Source organism: Anser brachyrhynchus (genome assembly GCF_964034855.1).
Source record: "Anser brachyrhynchus genome assembly, chromosome: 3".
NCBI lineage: Eukaryota > Metazoa > Chordata > Aves > Anseriformes > Anatidae > Anser > Anser brachyrhynchus.
Window position 1 is genome coordinate 67,598,070 of NC_137696.1, and position 18,811 is coordinate 67,616,880.

Sequence of the window (18,811 nt, forward strand, 5' to 3'; positions counted from 1 at the left end):
GAGGTAAATTAAATCGCAACTTCTGAATTACAGTTGGTTGTTAGTTGATAAGCTTGTGAAAGCTTGCTGATTGATGCCTTGTTTAAACACACCTTTCTTTGCTCTGAACTTTGCACTAGTAAGATCGCTCTAGTTTCATAGTGCACACAGTAAGTACATCGAAGCAGTATCGTAAATAAGAATAATCAGAATTACTCATAGGCTTTCCTATAAGAAACACAACCTAACTTTTCATCACTGTAATATTTTCTAGTTTAAGGGTAAAAGAGGCTAAGGCTTTAAATAATAAGACATTATTACAAATGTCAGTAAAAATATTATGTACTAATTAAAATGTTCAAGCACCTGTCCAGTGACCCAAATTCTTCTTGCCTTCTTCTTGTGGAGAAGGATATTTGCACTGTGGTACTTGTTCTTCTTTGAGGTTAAAGCTTAGAAAAATACATATTTGTGTAAATTTCTTACGATGGGTAGTGCATACAAGCACAAAATAAAACATATTTTTTCTTTGTGTGTAAGTAGAAGCTGCTTATGAAAGTTTATGGGAAACTTTATGAGCTTCATGCTGTGAAAGCTGGTATTTGGCACTTTGTACTTCAAATCAGAAAACAGCTTATGAAGACATATGGTAGTAAAATGTGTGCAATGCTGTCACAGTCTTTTGGTTTGGGGGCCTTTCTTGGCCCCAAAATCACTTTTGAAGTGATTGTTAAAGTTTAGCAGTCTTCTCTTAGGGAGTGTGAGGGACACGTTCTCTTAGACATTTTCAGTCACTGTTCGTTTGCAGAATTATTTGATGCAGGTTTCACTAAACACAGACCTCAATATAGGCTGTTACAATTTCTGTTAAGTTTCAGTTTAAATGTATGTATATATTTAACCTCTGAAAGGCACAACTTCAGTTTCTGTTGTACGCTTTCGAAGAAGCTGCTAAGATATATTGTTAATTAGCAGGTGAGAGTTAGCAGCTAGCAGTTAGTTAGTCTGAAAAATGTAGCTGGAGCCAGACTGTGGGTCAGCACATCTGCACAGGGCCATGCCAGTGAGAAACAGAGCAGGGGACAGTGTGGGATGAGACAACAAAGACTAATTCAGCATAAGCAACTTTATGTGACAGTCTTTTCAAACCTTTCAAATGGTGTATTATAATCTAAGCCTGTACATAGAGTTTCACAGGAGCCTGGAGCCCAGCTCTTGGCTGCCTTTCAGCACGGGGGTGTTCCCTGTCCTATGAACGCCAGGACCCCAAGAGTGGGCAGATCATCAGGATGTGCTGGGGGCACGTGGCCATCGCAGTGTGCCCAGACCTTAGCTGAGCACCAGCGTGAGCCTGCCCAGTTGATAGGTATGTCGCCTCCATCCCCAAAGACGCATAGCTGTCTGTATTCATGTGGTTTGAGCCTAAACTGGGAGACCTTTCCTTCAGCCCAGGTTGGTCTTTTGTTTTTCTGTTTCTTTTTTTCCCCTGTGTGTGGTGTGATGTTGACACAGGTGCACAGCCTCTGATTCTGGACAAGACTGGTGCCTTTTGTACCATGCTCTCTTATGTTACTCTCTTGGAGGTTTTTGAACCCTATTTCTTTCTCACCCTCTGAGTATTCTCACATAGGTATTTTCCAATAAACTTGTAATTCGACTTTGATCCAATAAAGTTTCAACTGCTTAGAGGATATTTCTCCAAGTAGCTTATATTGCACAAATCACTAGTAGGAGTACTGTTCTTATTAAACAGAAGAATCAAGGTTGCATCTGAATATGCTAATATGTTTTGTTCAAAACAGTGGACAGCTGCTTAAAAGCTATTAAAACTGAAAAAGTTTTCTGGTGTCCACTAGATACCCCATAATATTGTCAGATCTTTGGGAAAAAAAGGCAAAAAAAAAAAAAAAGCCACAAACCAAACGTGTTCATAAGAATATTTGGGAAGCTGGAAGTCTAGAAATGAGAAGTAACTGGGCAGTTTTTCATTTTACACACTATTGTTCCAGTTATAAAGCCTATTCACCTATCACTTTACTCCAAAGCTTCCTAGGTGAGTTATTCAAGTTATTCCGTTATACAACCACACTGTGGGCATGAGAAACTAATATCTGTTTATATTTGAAGTTGAAGTTATCTTACCTTTATAGGACCCTGGGATAGCTGAACATGTTTCTTACCCTTCATTTTATTTCCTAGAAGTGTTCTCCATTTTTGAATTCAAAGAAACATTTATGCTGATACGTTCTTTGTAACTGAATTATTTTCCATTTGTTTTTAAGAATTTGTACTCACCAGTAGTTTAAGTTATATTAAGATTCTTCTGAAGACTGATGAAATTTATCTGAGTCAAAATATTAGTATGAAGTAAGATTTTTTGACATAAGGTAGAAAAACAAAACTGTTCAGTGAAGCATACTCTAAAAGCTTCAGATGCTTTTCAAAGTAGGAGCAACACTTCTGCAGCTTATAGTAGTCAATGAGGAAACTGTAATCCTTTAAAGCTTCTATTTTTATCTTCAACTATTGTGTTTTGATTCTGTGGCTTGTTCTGAGCTAGCTGGAGACAATCCTTTGTCCCATTTCAAGCTGCTGCTGTCACCAGAAGCCATTGATAGTACTTTAAACAAGGAAATAACTTGCAATAATGCATGTAATGTGTAAAGTATTTTTACCATACACAACACGTTTATGTAATTGCTGGAGCACATCTTCTGCATCTGTGTACAATCACAGGTGGTAGTAGTCGAGAGTACATAACATTGCTCTTGTTCTTCCGTACACACTGCATATACATATGGCAAAACAAAATAGGAGCTTATAGCAACACGGGTGAATGGATTGTGCCTTAATTGAGATTTAGTGTGCTTTATGTGAAGCACTGTGTTTCTGTTAGCAACAGAGGTCTTCTCCAAGCTTCCCATTCTGTAGCAAGCTGAACCATCTTCCTGCTGCAGGCATTGCCTTAGAAATACGTGAGTGTTACTTGGATGCAAAGTGATCATTCTGTTTTCCTCCCTGTGTTGACGGTGGCTTTGCACATCCTCCCTGTATCTGTGGTGGCTTCTCACAGTGCGTGTGCATGGGACTTTCATGAGAGATAATGAACGATGTAAGGGGTGGGCTGCAGCAGCATGAATAAATGGGGAGAAATCCACCAGTGAATCAAAAGATCTTTTCAGAGAAGGGACAGCTGAGCTGTAAAGAAGGTTTAAAAAACTGCAGTCAGAATTCGGTCAATAGCATTTTTAAAATTAAGTCACTTTTAAATGAAGTTCCATACCATTTAAGATGATATGGAATCCATGCAGCCCTTGTATAGCCTTTTCAGCACTAGAAAAGGATCTCCTCAGCTTTTACATTTTGTGGTGGGACCCCTGAGCTTCTGGGGGACAATTGGCTATTCTTCTGCGACTGTGAAAGCATAAAGCAGGGATTCTTCAGCTGGTATTTAGAATTCAATATGAAGATACCATTTCACCAGAGGCATGCTATTGAGTGTGGTCTTTGGCCTCAGTGAACCCCCAACGGCCGTGCAAGTGGTGAAAATGCTTTGTCTGCATCTGCACAGCAGGTCCCCAAGTGCCTCTAGCAAGCACCTTTCAGCCTTCACTGCGTACCGAGTGAGGTGCTGTGAGGCCCTGCTTGCTGCTGTCCTTCAACAGCTGCGTGGTGGATTTTACCTACCAGCATGTGGTTGCCAGCTGCAGCTTGTGTGGGAGAAGGGGCTGGTGCCTCCTCTGAAGGAGGGGTCAGGCAGATACATACGTGCACCGGTGTGGCCAGTGTCTGTCCCGGAAGTTAGGTCACATTGCTTGGTGCTGAACCAGTCCAGGGGAGTTTCTCTCAGGCATGTTCAGGACATGGCTGAATTGCTGGAGGCAGAAATTGGCACTGCCTCTGCCAAATTTGGTGATGCAGGCCCATCGCTAGCAACTCCCAGAGGGTCTTTTCATCCTCTGGATCATGAGTAAGACGTTCATTTATTGGTGTGAAAGCTGCCTGGTGGCTGGCCTCATTAGCTCTGGGAGGTACAGAACATGTGTCTCAGGCCTTCCTCCCAAAGTTTATTGTATCCCTCATCAACAGTTGTCCACCAGGGTGGTCTGTCGGTCAGTAGCTTGGCAACTTTACCCCATGAAGTCCGCCATCTTACTGCTGTCTGAGCTCCGTGTGCTGCCCAGTCTGCATCCAGCTGGTTGCCATCTGAGAAAGGGTGGGAGAGTACTGCTGCACTGAGGGGCCGTAGGAAAACCAGTTGTCCCAAGCTACTGAAAGGGCATCTACATCCATCTAGAGTCCTAAGGAGGAGGCCTGTGACCCTTACAACAGAAGAGGGTGTTACTTTGTCTGCTTTCCTGTACCAAGGATCCCTCATGCCCCATGTTTTCCTTTTTCAGAAGCACTTGCTCTGCATGGTTGTCACCAAGTTGGTGTTGTAGGGTAAGTGAGACTCTGCCTGGTCATCCTCTGTCTGAGTGGGCTCCCCATAATACCGAGGAAATTACTAAAGTTAAGGAGATACGACCAAAACGTCTTGCATGTTCCTTCTGCAGGATATACCAAGGTCTTCCTGCCCAAGTTTCTCTGGCTTCATAGCTTGGAAGAAAGCCACGGTGGCTGGCATATCCAACTGTGGCAGACTCGCATGTGGGTAACTGCTAGACAGATGTGACTGTCCAGAAAAACTAATGATGAGGGCCAGACTAAGTCCTTTGTGCAGCTAGGAAATGCAAGTTTTCTGCTGTGTCAACCTGAATGAGTAATACAAAGGAAAAAGCAATGGCATTGGATTTTGTGTGAGAGGTGGCTTAGCTGCTCAAAGGGTCACAGCATTGCCTTGGATGTCTGTTGGTGACCTCCAGCAGAAGAAAGCCTAGCTGCCGATGGAGGTGCTGTGCTGATGTCATGCTGATGCTCTTACTCTGGATGTGGACCTGTTGCTATTTCTGAATAAAGAAATATTCTCTGCTGTGGCTGGGGAGGGTGGTGACTTGCACTGAGCAGGTGGCGTGCTTGAGTTTTGCGTCTAGATGACTCTGCTAAATATTGTCATACAGTCCTCTGACAGACCTGGTGGCTGGACCTCTCCCATGTTGTCTCTCCTAGTAAACAATGATACCCTTCTATCTCCCCTGAATAACCCTGGGTGCGTGACAGGCTGGCTACCTTCCTACTTCTGCTGTCTTTGAAGAGCTCTGCCTGTGAGTAGGGAGGGATCTGGCACATCTTAGGGTCTGGCACATGATTTTTCAGGATGTGGATTTGTGGCACTCCGAGAAGGGTGCTTAGAAGGTGGTGTTGGAGTCTTGCAAGTTATTGTGAAGGGTGGGGTGGCCTGGAGGTGTTGCCCTTGGGCATATCTGCCCTGGGACACTGCAAGGTTGCTCTGGTGTGAAGGCAGTGTGAACAGAGAAGGAATTGCAGCTGAAGAGCATTACTTGGGGCACTCTGTGGAAGAGACAGCTTCAGTGTATTACCTCATTTAAGACAATATTGTATATACTTGTTAAAAAAAAAAAGGTCATTTATTTTTAGAGGGCATTGTACAAATCATTCTAACTGATTTACTTCTGAATGAGATTTATAGTTCCCTTGCCGTTGCTCTGTTGACTTACACTGTAGGTTTTAAACCCCTTTGATGCTAACAAGTATATGCTTCCATTTCTGTGTTAACCTATTGGTACTTGTACAGTCTTCGTAAGTATATAATAAGACTTTGCCCATGTGCTTTATTTTGCTGAGGGAAGTGTTCTTTATCTTTTGAGACACAGTTGGGTACTTATATATTTCTTGTATCCAAGTATTTCCTGTATCCAAAAAAAACAAAGATTGCAAGAATGCATTTTCCATGAAAACAAACAAACAAACAAAAACAACCATTAAGAATGTTTTTAATTTAGTATGCCTGGTAGGAAGGTGCTGAACTGTGTCACTTTGTCTGAACTCGAAGGATGTACTTGTCACCCAGATCAGGCTCTGAGATGTTTGCTTCCTTCGCTGCCTCCCCAGCGCTGTTGGGATGTGCTGGTTCCACTGTGATGCAGGGTGCACCCCTAGTGCTTAGGGAACATCAGGGAGCACTTCAGAGCCAGAATGCCACCGGCATCCTGCCCGACATGGCAAGGTGGTGTGAGGGATGGGGACAGGACAGAGCTGTCGGGCAGTGCAGGTTTGGAGCCAGGACCTGACTTGCAGGGTGCCCTGCAGCTTCTGCTCAGTGTTACCTCGGATCAGGGATTCCCTGTCTAGAAATGTCACTGCTCTGTGCACCCAGATCAAGTCCACTCAGGCTGGCTGTCTTTCCTCCTTTCCCTTTCCTCTGAATTGCAAGCTTGGGCCACTGTCAAAATATGATGCTTTCAAATTAATTAGAATGGAATTTTCACGTGACTTAATATTGCACACAGCATTTTTTTTTCTATGCACATGTAATTTGGTATAAAAACATCTGGTATTTATTTGTAGATGTGTCTGGTAATGTGAAGTACAGATATCTAGCGTTGGGAGCTTGGTCCTCTAATGAAAAATTATGGAATGTAGTACTTGAGTACATAACATTTTCTTGTTCTTTTGTACACACTGTATGTACATACAGCAAAAGAAAATAGGACTTTATAGAAACACTGGCATATAGATTGCACCTAATTTGAGTTCTAGTGTGTTTTATGTGAAGCACTGTATTTCATTTTCCCTGATTATTACTGGGGTTGATAATCATAGCTTCCTAGTGTTACAAATAAGTGTTATTTTTACCCTGTTTACACAAAGGAGTATGTCTAAAGTTGAAGTCAGGGATTTAACCTCTAGCTACTTGGGGACAGTTAAAAGAGTACAACATCATTTTTCACTTGCATTTTTTTCTGGCAGTTGTCCCTGCACTCAAGTGTTTTGTTTGGGCATCTGGGGTAAGAGTTATGGCTAATATTAGTGATGCAATCATTTTGAAAGGACTGATTGATACTTTGTTACAGCATTGCTTTATATAACTAATTGCCATCATCCAAAATAGAATGGTAATAACGGAGAATGTTATCAGCTGAAAAACCACATATATGTACCACATACATGGTGACTTTGAGAGTGTTATCTTTCATGTTTGTAAGATGCTGGTAAAGAAAGGGGTTAGGAAGTTGGTTAGGAAGGAAAATAAACAATTTTCCTAAATAACTTCTATTAAGAATTGTCTTTTATTTATAAAGCTAAAAAAATAGTTTTTTTTTTTAACTTAATAGCAGTAGTTAATACTTAAATCCCAGAATTCTTGCAGTCCTTGGCTGCATCCTTGTTTTGATGAATGTAGTTTAAACTAAAGTTGATAAGAGCTCTTTTGTTCTTTAGTCTCTATAATTCTTAAAACATTTTTTCCTTATATTATAAAGTAGCATATTTTTTTTCATCTGCTGAGCCAACAGCCTTTGCATGCTGTGACTGTCAGCCTTCTCCTTCTGACCAGTTTTGAACATTCTCTCTTGCCTTCTGATGACGTCTTCCACGAGTGTGTCAAGTTTTGATGAACTTGCTGCCCATGTGCCCACATGGAAGAGTCTGCTTGTTCCAAAAAAAAAAAAATCAGATTTAAGAGTAAGACAAAATGTAATGCTTTTAGAGGAAACAGGAAAAACAAGGGTTATATGTGTAAAATTCTGGATCAACTAATAACAGAATACATATGGGATTGTTTTGTAGTGTTTGTTTTTCATTTTAAGTAGTTGGTCCTATTAAATAATTTGCTTTTTACTCTGCATGTTTTCTGTTTACTTTTTCTTAATTTCCAGCATTTGTTTCTTCTCTGTTTTTGCCCCTATCATTTATTTTCTATTGTGTTCTCTTTGCCTCTCCCCTCTCATGGAACGAAACAAAGCCTCTTTTCAGACCTTGCTGTTGGAAGTTCGGTCATTGTATTCAAATCCTGATGCCCAGACCTCGTTAACAGAAAGCACGGTTGTGAAGGCTGTGGCAGTCATTAAGCGGCTGGTGACATCCTAGTGAGGGAGACCCAAACTATGAGAAAACATTAATTACTCTGGGTAATTACTCCCCATTGCTCCTCGCGAACTCGACATCAGAAAACCTGTTGTTCCTTCGTCGGTGTCACCTCCATTCTGGATTAGAGGACTTTTCCACTGAGCGTGGAAAGTTTTTTCTGAGCTGTGGGAGTGAAACAACTGAGCAGCCAGAGCTCTGAAATTACAGACCAGGCTTTTGTGACATGGCTCCTGCTAGTTTCCAAACCTGCACATGAAAACATTTGCATGTTCAAATTGGTAGCTGTACATCTGTATACTTAATTTGTAAGTGAAGGGATGGATTTTTTTTTTTTTCATACAAGACCATTAAAGCTTTGCTGAGAGCTTGGTTGGAAAAATACGCATTTTAATGCTTTTTCTGCCAATATTTGGAAAACAGAGATGGTAGCAAAGGGGGGAGGGAAGGACAGAATCGGTGCTTCTGAGAAGCTTTCTGCTTCCCTATTTGTCTACCAACATTTAGAGGCTACCAGCGATATGAGGGGAGAGGGGAAATATATTAATGTATTTTTTTTTCTTTAGTGGGGTTCCTGCTGGGTCATAGGACACCAAGCCTTTGGAAGTGCTCATTAGTGCATGTGACAGAGAGGGCTGCCCACAATTTAGCTGCTACATCCCTGGAGCAGGTATTCCCTGGGAATCTGCTTAGAAAAAGGCATTTGGTAGGAAAGGAGAAGTTGCAAAGGTTCTGGAGGGTCCTGACTTTTTAGCAGTTACCCTCTAACACAAAATGTAAAAATTGTGTGTGTGTGCTTTTCCCAATCTCTTTTCTTCTGCTGAGGTGACAGTGGGTGTTTCTGCTGTGCGGTGGGTCTTTGGGAAGGGGCCATGTGAAGGACACGGCTGGATCAGGGCAATCTGCATTGCCCTCTGCCTTTGCTGTGGCACTTTCTGTGTGGCACCTAGTAGAGATGTTCCTTCCACAAAGCACGTTTGCCTCATGTGCAGCGACGTACCTACGCAGCTTTTTTGTGCGTTCGCTCCTCCAAGAGCAGGTGAAACCACAGTGACCACTTTTGAAGCTGATGTCCTTTGGCGTAGGAGGCTGGCTTGCAAACACCTTCTTCCTGATCCTTAAACCTGACCTAGCCCACACTGTGTGTCCCTCGTGGTGCCCTTGAGGCCTTGCTCTCCCCTGTCCTCTTGCCTTTATGGGTGCTTCTTGGCCTCGCTGGCACTGGGCTTGTTTCTGGGCAGGCCGGTATCTCACCTCATCAGTGGTTATTTCTGCAGGCAGTCTCCTCCAGCTTTTGTACGCTTACCTGCTTTGTCTTAGTGGGTCCTTGCTGGTGGCTTGTTTGGATAATGAGAACAGTTTCCTTATGAAATGTCTGGAGACTCCTGCATGGATTTTCTCTCCTGCTGTTTGGGAACGCTCATGCAAATTGGTTTACAGTTTATACTGAATGTAAGGATTATGTTGTAATAAATTGACTGGGAATGTGTGCCAACTTCCTTCAAGCATAAACAAAACGACTGAATTGTGCTGTAGGCCTTATATTAGTAACTAACAGGGTTATAGGTCTAATTAATAGATCTTTTAACATGGTAAGAGCTAATGCTTTTAGAGAGCTAATTGCTTTTAAAGGCACAAAAGTGCCTCCAATATCATTTCATGGCTGTAGCTGTTCTTTAGCAGATGGCCCTGGAATTTGCCAGGATAGCTTAAATCAGGCTTTGTTGACATGCTTTTTTTTTTCCGCTGTGAAAAGAAAAATAAATTATTTAAATCTTCCCCCTCTGTGCCTCTCAATAATGGAATTACAAATACTGTATCCATTTCACTTATTATTTTATGCTCTTTGATATTTGTAGAGCCTGAAGTAATCTCACACAGGTTTTCTTCTCTTCTTTGGATGATTAGTTCCAGTGGTTCCCTTAGAAGATTACACAAAAAGTGTACTTTAAAAATGTATATGATGTATTTGAATATTTTTTCCAATAAGCAGCATGAGAGTTGTAGAGAACATATTTTGATGTATTTTCATGATTGATATTAATTATAGAGAATAAAAGAATTAAAACTGCAGAGGAAGACAAAAATGCCCATATGGAGACAGGTGATGTGGAAGTCATTTAAAAGGAATGAGAAAGACAGATAACTCACCAAGGGACAGAGCCAAAAATGTGACAGAGGAGATTCAAGTGGGACTGTTCTTTCCCTTGTTTTCCCATCTATGTACACTATGTCTTGTTTGCAACTGGAGTTTTAAACAGAACTGTATGGAATGGAAATATACTGAGTCAGTTTGGAAACTGACTTCTCTTTTCCTTTGGCAATATAATGACTTCCAGCCCCTCTGAAAGTGTGCACAAGCTGCTGAGGTGCTTCTGAAGTGGGGCAGTGGTGTGACTTTACTTGTACAGGTCATCCAGCTTTCCTCATCCCCTTGTTTTCCCCACTGGTGGATTTGACACTCCCAGGAACTGACTGCTATATTCCTCTCTAAAATACATGCTTCTGAACTAGACATTTCTGTGTATGGGCAAAAAAAAAAATAATAAAAATACAAAAACATTTTCAAAGCCTTTGGGAGTCTTCATTTAAGTAGAATAAGAATTAAAAGGAGTAGGGTGGCAGAACCTGAGACAACACAGGCGACCTCATTTTGTCAAAGCAGAACTAAAACCAAAAATTTCTTCTGATACTACTTCCTTAGTTTAGCTAATAGTGATAATATTGCAAGTCTGTTAATAAATGATTTATTTAAAGCTCTAAAACTGAGTACCATGAGACTTATCTTTCACTAAAAGAAATAAGCGGGTGTCTGTATTTTATGGTCGCAGAATGAAAGCTAAAAGATTGAGAGACTGTTTAGCAGCACAGACACTGGAATACAACAGTCACCAAAAAACAGGGAAATGCAACTAGTTTTGTCATTTTGTGGGGGACTGGCTTCATGGCTGCAGTTTTCAATCCAGAATTGTAATTCTCCTTTTTTGGGTGGTGGAACAAGATCACATTTATCACTGAAGAATCTGGAATGGCAAATCAAATAACTTTTTTTTGGCAAATATTCTAAAAGTATATATGTTACAGTTGTAACACCTTTTTTGATAATAAATTATTTCATGTATACATACACAGGGGCCAGTGATCTATACACCATTTTAGATAATGTGTGTATGTATATCAGTTTACCATAATTATAATTTACCTAATCATAAGTAGAATATAGATGGAGTCTAAGTGGCTCTGTAGGAACAAGATGTCCTATTAAAGGAAATGTCATGAAATATTTTAATCTTCTTAGCTAAGAAACGTTGCATATAGTTTGGACAGATTAGTTTTTGGCATAGTATCTGCAATCTCCTATCTCTGGTGTAGTGGATTAGAATAATAAATGTAATATTCTAAAATAAATGTAATATTCTAATAGTTGCCACAATAATAAGTGCAGTATTCTAAGTATTGCTACAGTTTCCTTCCTGTTTTCTGCAGTGACAGGTTGGGGTTGTGAAAGGAGAGGGAAAGGTCATGCTCAATAGGGTAAAATCTTTCTTAAATAATAATGAGGATATATCTGGAAGCAGTATAGTATATATAGTGTAGTAATGAGGATATGTAAAGAAGCAGTATAGTGTATGTGTATAAGTATATACTTTTTAGGTCTGTAGTCTGGCAGCCCTAACTTTGGCATTTATTATTCATGGAGGTGTTTAAAATGACAGCTTTAGTAGTGTGCTTTTTTTTTTTTTTCCCAGATATTAGCAGCAGCTGAAGGTGTTACAAGAAATCCTAAGAGACCTGATTCTCCTTGCTCAGCCCTTTTGTGCTCACTTAGAAAGTTTTACACCCTCTTTGAAATGACTTTGTACTCCCTGGAAGGAGAACAGAACTTTGCCTCACTTCCTACTTCTCTAGCTTTTCTTTGGAGCTTCAGGGGGATTTGTGCAAGTTTGGTAACAATTGACATTCAGAATTTCCCGTAAGGTCATCAGGTAGCTATAAGAAAAGTCTTAAGTTGTGGGAAAAGGAGTGCTGAGTGTCAATTCACTGAAAATACTGGAAGTTATGTTGGTTTGTTACTGTTATCTTTGTGTGTCCTTTATGACTTTTTTGAAAATACCGAGTTGCAGGAGAGTTTGCAGTCAGTTGTAGAAAGAACAAGTGTTAGAAAAGGTAGAAAGAAAAGGATGCAGTTGTTGCACCAAATGGCAAGATCTAAGAGCTAGAATAAAAAGCAGAAATTGAAGCTCAGGCTGAAGTTGCTGTAATGCCTTCTAAAAGTTATGAAGCACTTTAAAAGGGGTGAGAAATATCTTTGGATTGGATATCGATGTCCAGACTTGGGTCTCGTTAGGTATTGCTGAGGGGTTGCTTTAAATTTCTTAAAGATCAGGTAGAAATCAATTAGAATGAGTGATTTAGTAATAAATATTCTTGATTTAAAATGTTCTTGGAATCAAGGCCTTTACTGTCATTTGGGTTCTTTGTCTAGCTTTGTCTAGAAACCGTGAAAGATGAGAATGCCTCTGCTAGGTGCTGTGGCTGTGGGAAGGTCTGTAGGTCACTTCCCAGGCAGACATCCCAGGGAACGGGATGCTCCAGCCGGGCAACTGCTGCAAACACTAGATTAGGGCTCTCCTGGTTAATTCAGATGGGAAGTCTTTGCTCCCTATGGTGCTACTTGGCTTCTTGAAAGGAGAGGGACGGAGGAGCTTTTCTTAGTCCCTTGCTTCTGTAGTGCAGCTCTCAGGATGAAAAGTTGGACAGAAGACCACGTTGTTTCCCTCTCCTTATCTTTTTCATTGTTCATTCAGTTTGCAAAGGACATGGACAGTCCTGTATTTATATTTAAGAGCACAGCATCCTATGCATGTTATTTGCTCAGTAATTAGTTACCAAAATGGGTCACAGTACCCAAAAGTTGCCTTTTTTTTTTTTATTGGTTGTTTAAATCTAGTTAGCCTTTGTACAAACTAAAAATTACTTATGAGAATCACTCTTAACTTTGTAACTCCTATATCAACAAGATAACTCTGTTTTGAGAGAGCTGCTCTATTTATAGACGTGGTGCTGGAGTCTATCACAAACACACAACAAAAGTGCTTCCTTTTATCTGCCCTGCAGCTCGCTATGGGTCAGATCTCAATCTTTAAAGCTCCCTGGTCCATGGGGAAAGACTTCAGAGATCCGAGTATTATTCTTGTTTGTGTCACTTATTTGCACCATGAATTTGAATAGCATGCTTCAGCTCTTCAGGCCAAGTACCCACCCCTCTTTTCCTTTCTCACAGCCTTTGTGTATCTTGTTTATCAGGTTGTTAACTCTAACCGTGCGTTTGTATGATGCTCTGTGCCAGTGACCCCCAGTATCAGCTGAAGCATGGCTACAATACTACTATTAAGAGCTTTTATGGAAATGGCCAAGTGGACGCTGGCTTTGGAAGCGATGACTCCGTTTGCTTGGGCGTTTCAGAAGTTGCTGCTGACATATAGCTGTAGTCAGCAAAGTGCTATTTTATTGGGGTGACAGAGTATGTTTAAAGTGGCTGCGGTGCTCAACATGGTGCGTGTACAAGAATCCTAGTAGCAATGGTTTATGGCCAGGATTACTTAAAGAAGCTTTTCAGGTCAAGAATATGAAGATTGTATTTTCAGTGTACAGTTTTAGTGGATGTAATAATCCAGGCTGACCAGTAATTATATTGGTTGCTAGTGCAATGCTTTTTTTTTTTTTCATTGTTCTCAGTGACGAAAGTTAACTAATACTAGCAAACGTTTGTGAAACTTTTAGTCTGGTAAAACATTAAATGGACCTTCCATTTAGAGCCTGTTTGAAGACAATATTAAGACTCCCATAGGCTTTGTTAGGCCGCTGTGTAAAAGGACCATGTTTGTTTAACCCCCAAAAGCTGAATCCTAACTGAGGTCAAACCCAGTAATTAATCAGGTGGTCTCCCCTGTTCCAGCTGTGACACTTCTATAGTTGTGACAATTTTTATTCAGGAATGAACGAGGCCTGAATATTTTAATTCAAAAATTTGTGAAAAGGGTAGAAAAAAAGATCTCTGTATAGAAAGTCCTGATTTATGTTTAGAAAAGGTGTTTCCCACTCCTCCCTTTCACTTGCATTTCATCCGTTCTTGCTTTTTTTTTTTTTTTTTTCCAGGAAGAAGATTACTGATTATAGGGACTGGAATCTTTTTGCTTTATATTCACACAGCAGGTAGAAGCTGGATTTTGTCCTTTACTGTAGTCAGTGAGCTCTCCTGTAGTAATACTGTCAGAGGAACTCTACTTCTCTTTCAAAACTGTTAAGCTATTCTGTTTGGTTCAACAGTGTATTCCCTAGTTTTTCTGACTACAAACATCCTTGCATTTAGCCTGTCTACCTTTTAGTGTATTTACACATCTAATACATGCATATGCATCCATATATATATAGTATGTAGGGATACCATACAATTACTATACTTGCGTAGTGATGCAGAAAGAAAGATCATATTTGGTTCCAAAATTAGTGGCTAGCACTACAGAAATGACAAAGCTATCTTTTCCTCACCGCTCACTGTTTTAAAATACAACATAATCCATATTCCTTAAGGGAGAAGAATGGAAGTAAAGGTGAGATTAGCTTTCCATGGACCAAATTTATCAGTAAGACCAGTGAAAGTGCACCTTACTAACTGATTCCTCTCCAGCTGTTGTGGTTTACCTGTGATAGGTATCAGGTATGAACTGCTAAACAGGCAATGGAACAGACAGGGAGGTTAAGATTTCATAGGAAAGATTTTCATGGGGAAGAAGGACAACTGCAGTATAAAGCGGCTATTGATGAAATAAAACCCAGGCTGACAGAACCTGAAGAACATTTTTTTAAGCTGTGTAAAACAGTGAATGATGTGAAGGGTCACATTTTCTTGCATGCTGAGAAAGGAAGCAGTTGGTCACAAAAGGAAAGGCCTAAGAAAATATTTACATACAGTTCTTCTCCGTTAAGTACTTGCCACAACATGAGGCTTCTCAGTGCTTAGTGAAATAATCCAAATCTGGTTCCTTTCCATACAAGTTGTGTCCTCATAATTTTACAAAGTGTATAACGAGTGGTGTTCATTACGAGAATTGTTTTTAATGGCTCCCCTTTGGAAGAGCTGGAGCGCTTCGTCTCGCATCCTTGATGTTCCTAATAAATAAATGCATCTCTGGTGGGTGGGATAAGAAGATAACTCTGGTAAGAGACTGCAATAAAGGAATGTTTAATTATATTGAAGAATGGGTTTTCTACCTGGGGGCTCAGTTTTGTACTGAGATAAGTAGGTAAAAATCTTATCGACTGCAAAGGGCATGTGTCTGAGTTTCAGAGGTCAGAGTTTATTGTATAATTTAGAAATGAAAGTATTATACTACGCCCCGTAAAGCTATCTGGAGGGTGAACTATTTAGTAGTAATTAGAAATAAATGTTAATAAGCTTTTAATGGAGTTTGATTGTGTTGTTAGCTAAGACCTTAATGGAAAGAAGTGTTTTCTGGGGAAAACCTGTTGGAGAGTGAGCTCACCAGTTAGTAATCTGGAATGCTAAATATGTTTGAAAATTATTTTAAGTGACTGTGTTTATTAGCAGAGGTTTACATTTTCTGGGGGGAAGAAAAGAGATTTCCTTGAAAGTACTTGTGAAAAGCAGCAGTGTTCTTCAAATTTTAAACAGAAAAGCTGAACAACTGAAAGCCTCAGGACATACTGGAGAAGTGACATATTTCCTGCAACCACAGTAATAGTTGATTTTTTTTTTTAATGGACTGTATTTATTTCCTGCTGATAATTTTTCAAGCTTGATATTTTATGAATCTTGCTGTGAATGTGGGATGAAATATTTTTTTTTAAACGCGTCTCTCTTCTAGGTTCTTCAGAATCTTATTGCTAAGACTGATTGCTTTTCCCCTTCTCTTTTTTTCTTGATTGTAACTTGTTCCCAGCTATGTGTTTTTTATTTTTGGATACACAACTAGTGCTTGCTAAGCATATTTTTGAAAAAAGGATTGAATTTATTGGAAGGTATCATTGGAAGTCCCATGTTTTGGTCTTGTCAATAGACATGTAAAAATGAAAATCTTAATTGACAACCTTTATCGTGCCTTTTCTTTTGTGTGTGTCTTTTTCCTTTATGCCAACCATATGATATCAAGGTTGTGCTCGTTATTCTCAATGGCTCTTTCTCTTGGTTGTGCCTTATTTTGCCCAGAGGTTATAGGACAGGCAGAGATGAGGATGCCTGGCACCACTGCCATGCAGATTACGCACCAAACACTGCTTCACTGTCATCCTTCTCTTGAAAGACATGCAAAGAAACTGGAACCAAGCGGAATTGTATGAAGATCTGACCTACTTTATCAGCTGAAGTTTTAGCAATTTTCTTTCGCAACGTGAGCCTATTTATGTCCTGGCCCATAGAAATGTTAATTGTGGGTGTGGAGACATGCAGAACAAGAAGATGGCTTTGAAAGCGTTTGCCACCTAAACAGAAATTGGAGCTAGCAGGTTGATAGCGTCAGATCAGGCAATAAAAAGGAGGAGTGAGGAGGGTGTGAGCAGCGTGACGATCTGTGGCCTCAGCTCCTGAACAGCCCGAGTGCTGCCGCCTCTGGCCCAATAGCTTTAGTAGGCCTGAAAGCAAAATGGAAGGTGGAGGAGAGATTCATAGCAGAGCAGTGACGTTTCTGTGCAAGCATTTCTCAGGAGGTTTTCCTGGTTGCCCACGTGCTTCTTGGTGATGGCTTTCACAGTGCCGGGCAGCATTATGGCCTGTGCAAAGCTGGGAGGTGCTGTGCTGATTCATCAACGGGAGATGGAGAGGTCGGGCTGTGGAGAGCCTTAGAAGAAAAGGAGCCTACGTTTGTTCGGCTAGAGCAAACCTGGGAGCTGTCATTGGAGGGTGCAGTCTCTGAGGATTAAGGGAGTGTTTTTGATATGCAGCAAACGCTCACAGGACCCTGAAGATGGCCTTGAGTCTTTGTGACAGATGCCAGCTGTGCATTTCAGGGCACAGTCTTCTCTTCTCTGAGGTGTGATTTAATCTGGGGAAGCTAAGGAGCTTTCTTTTCTGGAAGGACAGGATGAGCATTTCCGTGGATGTGTGGCCTGGAGCAGCAGCCTGCTGCAGATGATCTCACCTCAAATTGGCAGAGTCCCCCAAAAGTGTATGCTTTTACCATATCCTGTCTGTTGACTTTCCCTTTTGGATGGTGTTCAGCGGTGGTTAAATTTCAGCAGAGGTGGGTCAGCCAGAGCAGGTTGTTCCAAAGGTGAAAGGCCACCAAAAACCTGCCAAGCAGCTTTGAATGGTTGACCGGAGAGAGACGATAAGCTGCAATCTGACCTCCCTTTCTCGGCAGTTCAAGTGTACAGAGTCTGCTCCTGGGAAGGATCCAGCACCTTTGGCTGTCTGAGGCAGGAGGCCTGAACCATGCCAAGCCCAGCCAGCTTTCCAAGCAGCTGCACTGCCCCTGCTCCGGCTTCTGAGGATGCTTCTGATGTAGCTCCATGCCCATCATTTTACATAATTGCTGTTGGATTCACAAGCAGCCCAGATCAGAAACAGGACATGTCTGTAAGGAAAGGATTAAGGACCAAGTTAGCTGCACGGAGAAATTGTACTTACTGGGCAGCACACACTGCAAGGTGTTGTTATTGCCATTGGGGCACAAGCCTAATGCTCCTTTATATATTTTTTCTTGGGCATTCGTGTAAGGACAGGATCCAGAATGATGTTGGGGTGCGTATTATCTTCGTAATTCATTGTCATTTATTAACTTGTATCTGGAGCAGAGAGGCAGGGCGGGTGGAGACTGATAGTGGTTCCATAAGGCTCTTTACCTTTAAAGGCAAAGTCCATATAGTTAGTATTTCTTATCAGAGAATCAAGCACGTATGGTGTGAAAGGATCTGTGAGCTGGACATACAAGGGGCTTATCTTCAGAGAGAAAGGTATGTTTTTTTAACTTAGGGGTAACTAAAAAGGGTCAGTTGTCCCAAGATAAAACGTAGGGACTAGGTGCTTTTGTTTTAATTCTAGATAAACTTGCAAAGTCACCCAAATGGGAAGGTAGGACTTCTTACTTTACTGGGTTTACATTGCAATAAATGTACAAAGCTTGATCTTTGCTGTGTTTTTCTCTTGGGATAACAGATATTTATTACTTAACCCCAAACATAACCCTGCTTTTTTTTAAATATGGAGACAAATTCAGGCATGAAATACATCTGAAGCTGTTCCTGAAGTGTTAAGGACTTAGTATTTTTTAATACAAGGAAGAATTTGGATATACTGCCGTAGTAGTGGAGTACCTTAGTTTAGAAAGGACTGCTGGAGGTCATCTGGTCCAGTCTGCCTCCACTCAGAGTAGGACTAATTTTGAAGTTAGGTGACGTTGCTAGTCCTGTAATCCACATGTTCTTTATGATACTATGAATCAGTTTGTGGCTTCTATTTTGGTATATTTGACTGTAGGGATGACCTGCGGCTTCGGTTACGTCATAACAACCTTTGCACTTTTTAAGATGAGTTCTTTGCTGGACCCCTGGTAATTTTGGCCATGGCTTAATGGGGTCAAGATTAGACCTAGAGGTTTCAGCTTGTTGGTTTCTTTTTTCTAATGGCAGCTATACTTAAGATGAAAGTTTGCTTTTTGAAGGTACATTTTGCAGGGTGTACTGGAAACTGGTAACATCAAACTATAAAAATGGTAGGCTGTCAGTCAAAGGGGAAGCAAGATAGAAAGAAACAAAGAGTGACCTTGATCAGACATTTAGACTCACCAGTTCACAAACCATAACTTTAGTAGTTCTACTTTGTCCTTTC

At 40.8% G+C, this 18,811-nt stretch overlaps 1 protein-coding gene across 4 annotated transcripts in view; it reads left to right on the forward strand.

The window, feature by feature from the left end:
• ARHGAP18 (Rho GTPase activating protein 18) overlaps nt 1-18,811 on the forward strand; it is a 92,291-nt gene that overhangs the window by 35,608 nt on the left and 37,872 nt on the right. The window contains exon 2 of one of the 4 annotated variants that reach the window (XM_080586796.1): nt 14,125-14,181. The exons of 2 other annotated variants lie outside the window; for them this stretch is intronic. In XM_080586796.1, the coding sequence (XP_080442922.1) occupies nt 14,125-14,181 (57 nt within the window). Of the gene's footprint in view, nt 1-14,124; nt 14,182-15,141; nt 17,938-18,811 lie in introns of those variants that run through there. One more of the 4 variants, XM_080586795.1, reaches the window with a different exon arrangement.